The 6,000-nt window shown below is 43.4% G+C and overlaps 1 protein-coding gene across 1 annotated transcript in view; it reads right to left on the bottom strand.

The window, feature by feature from the left end:
- Positions 1–2,189: 2,189 nt before the first annotated feature.
- The window catches only part of MRPS5 (mitochondrial ribosomal protein S5), a 121,006-nt gene continuing 117,195 nt past the window's right edge, over positions 2,190–6,000 (bottom strand). The window contains exons 10-11 of the mRNA XM_074989186.1: positions 4,355–4,491; positions 2,190–2,741 (exon numbers count right to left, since the gene is read on the bottom strand). Of these exons, the coding sequence (XP_074845287.1) occupies positions 2,517–2,741; positions 4,355–4,491 (362 nt within the window). The 3' untranslated portion in view covers positions 2,190–2,516. The remainder of the gene's footprint in view (positions 2,742–4,354; positions 4,492–6,000) is intronic.

Genomic DNA, 6,000 nt, shown 5'->3' with positions numbered 1-6,000 from the left:
TCAGCTTCGGTACCCAATGACTGGAAGACAGCTAATATAACACCAATATTTAAAAAGGGCTCTAAAGGAGACCCCAGCAATTAAAGCCCGGTAAGTCTAACGTCAGTACCAGGCAAATTAGTAGAAACAATAGTAAAGAATAAAATTGTCAGACACGTAGAGGAACATGATTTCTTGAGCAAAAGTCAACATAGTTTCTGTAAAGGGAAGTCGCGTTTTACTAATCTGTTAGAGTTCTTTGAAGGGGTTAACAAGCACGTGGACAGGGGGGATCCAGTAGACGTAGTATACTTAGATTTCCAGAAAGCCTTTGACACGGTCCCTCACCAAAGGCTCTTATGTAAATTAGGTGGTCATGGGATAGGAGGAAAGATCCTTTCATGGATTGGGAACTGGTTAAAAGACAGAAAACAAAGAGTTGGAATAAATGGTAAATTTTCACAATGGAAGGGGGTAACTAGTGGTGTTCCCCAAGGGTCAGTCCTGGGACTAATCTTGTTCAACTTATTCGTCAATGATCTAGAGAAAGGGGTAAGCAGTGAGGTGGCAAAGTTTGCAGATGACACCAAACTTTTTAGGATACTCAAAACCAAAGCAGACTGTGAAGAACTTCAAAAATATCTCAGCAAACTGAGTGACTGGGCAGCAAAATGGCAAATGAAATTTAATGTGGGTAAGTGTAAGGTAATGCACATTGGGAAAAATAACCCCAATTATACATACAATATGATGGGGGCAAATTTAGCTACAACAGATCAGGAAAGGGATCTTGGAATTATAGTGGATAGTTCTCTGAAAACATCCATGCAGTGTGCAGCAGCAGTCAGTAAAGCAAACAGGATGTTAGGAATAATTAAAAAAAGGGATAGAAAATAAGACAAAGAATATCGTACTTCCCCTATATAAAACTATGGTACGCCCACATCTTGAGTACTGTGTGCAGATGTGGTCTCCTCACCTCAAAAAAGATATATTGGCATTAGAAAAGGTTCAGAAAAGGGCAACTAAAATGATTAAGGGTTTGGAACGGGTCCCATATGAGGAGAGGCTAGAGAGACTGGGACTTTTCAGTCTAGAAGAGAGGAGACTGAGGGGCGATGTGATAGAGGTATATAAAATCATGAATGGTTTGGAGAAAGTGAATACAGAAAAGTTATTTACTTGTTCCCATAATCTAGGAACTAGAGGACACCAAATGAAATTAATGGGTAGCAGGTTCAAAACTAATAAAAGAAAGTTTTTCTTCACACAGCACACAGTCAACCTGTGGAACTCCTTACCAGAGGACGCTGTGAAGGCCAGGACTCTAACAGAATTTAAAAAAGAGCTCGATAAATGTTTGGAGGTTAGGTCCATAGATGGATGTTAGCAAGGGGTAAGGTATGGTGACTAGCCTTTTGTTGAAGGCGGGAGATGGATGGCAGGAGACAAAATTGCTTGATCATTGTCCTCGGTTCACCTCCTCCGGGGCACCCGGCATTGGCTACTGTCGACAGACAGGATACTGGGCTAGATGGACCTTTGGTCTGACCCAGTATGGCCGTTCTTATGTTCTGTCTGCTCGGCACTGGTAAGGCCGCATCTGGAGCACTGCATCCAGTTTTGGCCCTTCTAGTGTAGAAAATATGTGGACACACTGGAAGGGGTTCAGCGGAGGGCAATGAAATGATTAGGGGGCTGGAGTACATCACCTATGAGGAGACGCTGAGAGATTTGGGCTTATTTAATTTGCAGATGAGAAGACTGAGGGGTGATTTGACAGCAGCCTTCAACTTCTTGAAGGGGAGCTCTAAAGAGGATGGAGAGAAACTGTTCTCAGTGGTGACAGATGGCAGAACAAGGAGCAATGGCCTGATGTTACAGAGGGAGAGGAATAGGTTGGCTATTAGGAAAAACTGTTTCCCCAGGAGGGTAGTGAAGCACTGGAATGCGTTACTGACAGAAGTTGTGGAATCTCCATCTCAACAGGTTTTTAAGTCCCAACTTGACATAGTCATGACTGGGATGATTTAGCTGGGGTTGGTTCTGCTTTGGGCAGGGGGCTGGACTAGATGACCTCCTGGGGTCTGTTCCAGCCCTGGAATTCTATGATCGTATGGTCTATCCTGGCACAAGACACTGAAGGCATATACAGAAACATGTGCAGCTTCGGTGGAAAAATAGCATATTCAATTATGAGAAAGATCCAATTTGACTTTAGGAATACTTTAATAGTTTCTCAAACATCTGTAAAGGAAAAATGAGGCTCTCCTGATTACAGACCAACTTTAGAGACAGCAGCAGAGAACCGGCCCATATGAAACAAGTGTCACTGCACAGCAGCCATGTGTTGACTCCAATGGCAAAAGAAGTTGGGAGAAAAGCCAGCGAGCCTGCAGAGAGCGCAAGGCAGAGCAGCAGCAACACAGAATGGAGCTGAATTGTATGTCTAGCCAATCATCCGTGTGAGCTGCACTTCCTTTGAGGCTGGTGCTGCTGTACCTCTCTAAAGGTTGGCATGGGCAGATCCCGGCTCTTCACCACACTGTCCTTTTAACATTCACCCAGGAAGAGCGTTTCATTCCTTGGGCTGCTCTCACTTCATCCCATTCCAGTGTGGTATCGGGAACCTCCACCGGAGGTTCTGGCTCCTTCCTGATGGCTCCACTAGGGGAAGCAACTATGATGGGCAGGGGGCCACACTCCTCACGGAATTCTATGACGTAGAGGCTTTTCTTGTCTGCTAGCTCCTGGTGGGTTTCCTGGTTGGGGCGGGGTGGGGGGGGGTGTTTAGAGAAAAAAAAAAAAAAAGATTCTTTAAACACTGTCACAAGAAAGGCCAGTCTTGTCCTGGGTCAGTTCAATTTGATCTCTCTAAATAATTTCCATTCTGTGTTTACCTCCACACCAATGCTGAACACAGTTTGCCTATTTAAATGGCAGAAGTAGCCATACAAGCATCAGTTTTGCAGGCATCGTTTGTAAAGTAAAGAACAGGTAAATGTATGTAGCACATCCAAAGAAAGGCACAAACAGCGGGAATGTGGCTGTGCGCTTTGGCAGTGATGCTCTAGCCTCTGGAATGCTGAGTTGCAAGCACTCAAACCATTCCCAGCAGTGGTGCTTTCTGGAAAGGCTGCAGGATAGTTAACAACATACAGCAATAAGATATGGCAACAGCGCAAAGCAATGGTTATTATACAAGTGACAGGGTCGAATTGTTCTCTCTCTGCCAAAAATGGATGGATGTTTAGTTAAATTAAATGACTGTCCCCTCAGAGGTAGGTCCCATGGCTGTGCAGGTAACCAGTTGTTAGACGTCATATGGTGAGCTCCATGGGACCACGGTACACTTACCATTTGCCTGATGATACAAGGCAGTTAACTAGAAATCTTGTTGCTGCAGTAACAACAAAGCAGCTGTGCTGTCCCCTGCACACCATTTTCAAGGTAGTAACCTCTGCTGCTCAAGGCAATTCTGTTCCTTGATTTTCACTCTCTCCCTTGCCCTCAAGGGGCATATGAGCTCATTCTTCAGAATAGGGATTCATTTCTAACAGCAAACCCCACTGCTTTCCTCTCAGTGCACCAAAAACAACTAAGTTCCTGAACATCTTAGGCGACGGTGCACCAAACAAGCCTCTCTTTCCTTTCACACAAGCATTTTGCTACATTTCAGTCCTGCCAGCTAAGGGGCATATTTCTAAAAGAGTTTCAGTCAGTTGGGCTCTCGCTCCCAAATCACTCGAGCTTTTTACAACGCATGGATAACCCACATATTGTTATCACTGCTTAAAACAAAGCTGTAAGAAGACCCTGCAATTCTTTAATTGGACTAGCAATAGATTCTCACATTTTCTATGTCAATTTTTTTTTCCGGACTACATTTAAAATGTCAGCTAACTATGGACTGGACCACAGCAGCTGGGTTTATAGCTTCCTACCCACTATATCAGGCACCGTAGATACGCTCTCAGTAGAAGCAATGATTGTGTTCAATACACCAACACAGAAAATCCAAAATGTGACTGAAGAAATAATAGCAATAAAAGTAGGATTAAAGCTTTTATCTGTTTGTACTTTTTAAATGTCACTGATAAAAGCAAATTAATCCCAGAAATTCAGATTTCCCCTGGAGGCACCTTATGCTCGAATGCAAAAGAGTTACTGACGGACAGCTGGAAATGACTAATGATAGCTAAGGGGGTGGAAAGAAGAGACTGAAACTCCAACTGTTTTTTCTGGAACTGCAGAATTAATTGGAACTCTGCTCCTTTTTGAACCTAGAATTTACACTGTGCTAGATCACACAGGTGATCATATTCCACCTTTGACTTCAGCAAATAAGGTAATAAATGTGGATTGTAAAATTTACCTGTTGTGATAATCCCTTAAAGAGAGCTCTGGTGAGGTTAAGTAAATTGTTGGATCCAGAAAGCTTGGCATACATGTCTGTGATCCCAATTAGCTTGCAGATAGTAATGATGGCTCGATGGCAATGAAGACCATACCCTGGAAAAAGTCAGATGTAAGTGACACAAGGTGAATGCTAGTAAAATCATTACAACTTTAAAAGAAAACCCTAGGGTACTGCAGGCTACCTGGGGGCAGCCTAAAAATGGTGTGGAATTAGTCTATGAATATTGAAAGCATTCAGAATCTTCTCTTGATCATAAAATATTGAAGATTTATTATCCTCCACATTCTCCATAGTGACCCATAAGAGCGGGTCAGTCCAAATGTTAATCTACCTCAGTACTCTGTCCTCCAGTGGCCACCAAGGCCAGGTGCCCCAGAGGGAATGAACAGAACAGGGAATCATTGAGTGGTCCCTACCCTGTCACCCACTCCCAGCTTCTGACAAACAGCAGCTAGCGACACCAGCACTGCCCACCCTGGCTAACAGCCACTGATGGACCTACCCTCCAGGAACTTACCAGGTCTTTTCTGAATGCCGTGAGAGTCTTGGCCTTCACAGTATCCGACAGAAAGGAGTTCCACAGGATGACTGTGTATTGTTTGAAAAAAATACTACCTGTTCTAAACCTGCTGCCTATGAATGACATTTGACGACCTGCTCCTCGTGTTATGAGGAGTAAATAACTTATTTACTTTCTCCACCTCTATCATATGTTTCCCCATCTCTCACAATCTGTTTCCTTCCAAAATGAAAAGCCCCCATCTTTTTAACCTTTCTTCATACGGAAGCCATTCCATTCCCCTAATAGTTTTTGTTATTCTTCCCTGCACCTTTTCTCATTTAAATGTATCTTTTTAAGATGGGACACTCACACCTGCACACAGTATTTAAGATGTGGGCGTATCATGGCGGTGTCTACACATATGAGCAGCCTGGAAGATGCTAATACAGGATGGATGTAAATTTCCGGCACCTCATTAGCATATGGCCATGTGATTTGGAGTCTGGGAGAAGCAAGAGGGGGCTTCCAGAAGGAGGGTTTCCTTCTGGGAGATCCCTGTGGGCCCCACATCTACACAGCTATTTTGGAGTCCGGAAGAGCTTCTTCCAGACTCCGAATCACGTAGCGATATGTTCATGAGGCATGGGAAATTTACATCCACACTTCATTAGCATCTTCCAGGCTGCTCATTACCATGCCCCTTTTTCCAGAAGGGGCATGTTTAGATGTAGCCCATGAGTTTATAGAGGGGCATTATCTTATTTTCTGCATTTTTATCTATCACTTTTTTCATGCTTCCCAACATTTGGTTCACTTTTTGGACTACTGCTGCACACTGAGTGGACGGTTTTCAGAGAACTATCCACAAGGACTCCAAGATTCTTTCCTGAGTGGTTACAGTTACTTTAGACCCCATCATTTTATATGTGTAGTTGGGATTATGTTTTCTAATGTGCATTCCTCTGCATTTATTGGCAATGACTTTCATTTGCCATTCTGTTTCCCCACTCACTCGGTTTTGTGAGATCCTTTTGTAGCTCTTCACAGTCTGCTTGGGACAAACTAGCTTGAGTAGTTTTGTATTATTTACCAATTTTAC

Source organism: Carettochelys insculpta, chromosome 3 (assembly GCF_033958435.1).
Source record: "Carettochelys insculpta isolate YL-2023 chromosome 3, ASM3395843v1, whole genome shotgun sequence".
In the NCBI taxonomy this organism is placed as follows: domain Eukaryota; kingdom Metazoa; phylum Chordata; order Testudines; family Carettochelyidae; genus Carettochelys; species Carettochelys insculpta.
The sequence above is the reverse complement of the archived record's forward strand: the minus strand, read 5'-3'. Positions and strand labels throughout refer to the sequence as shown.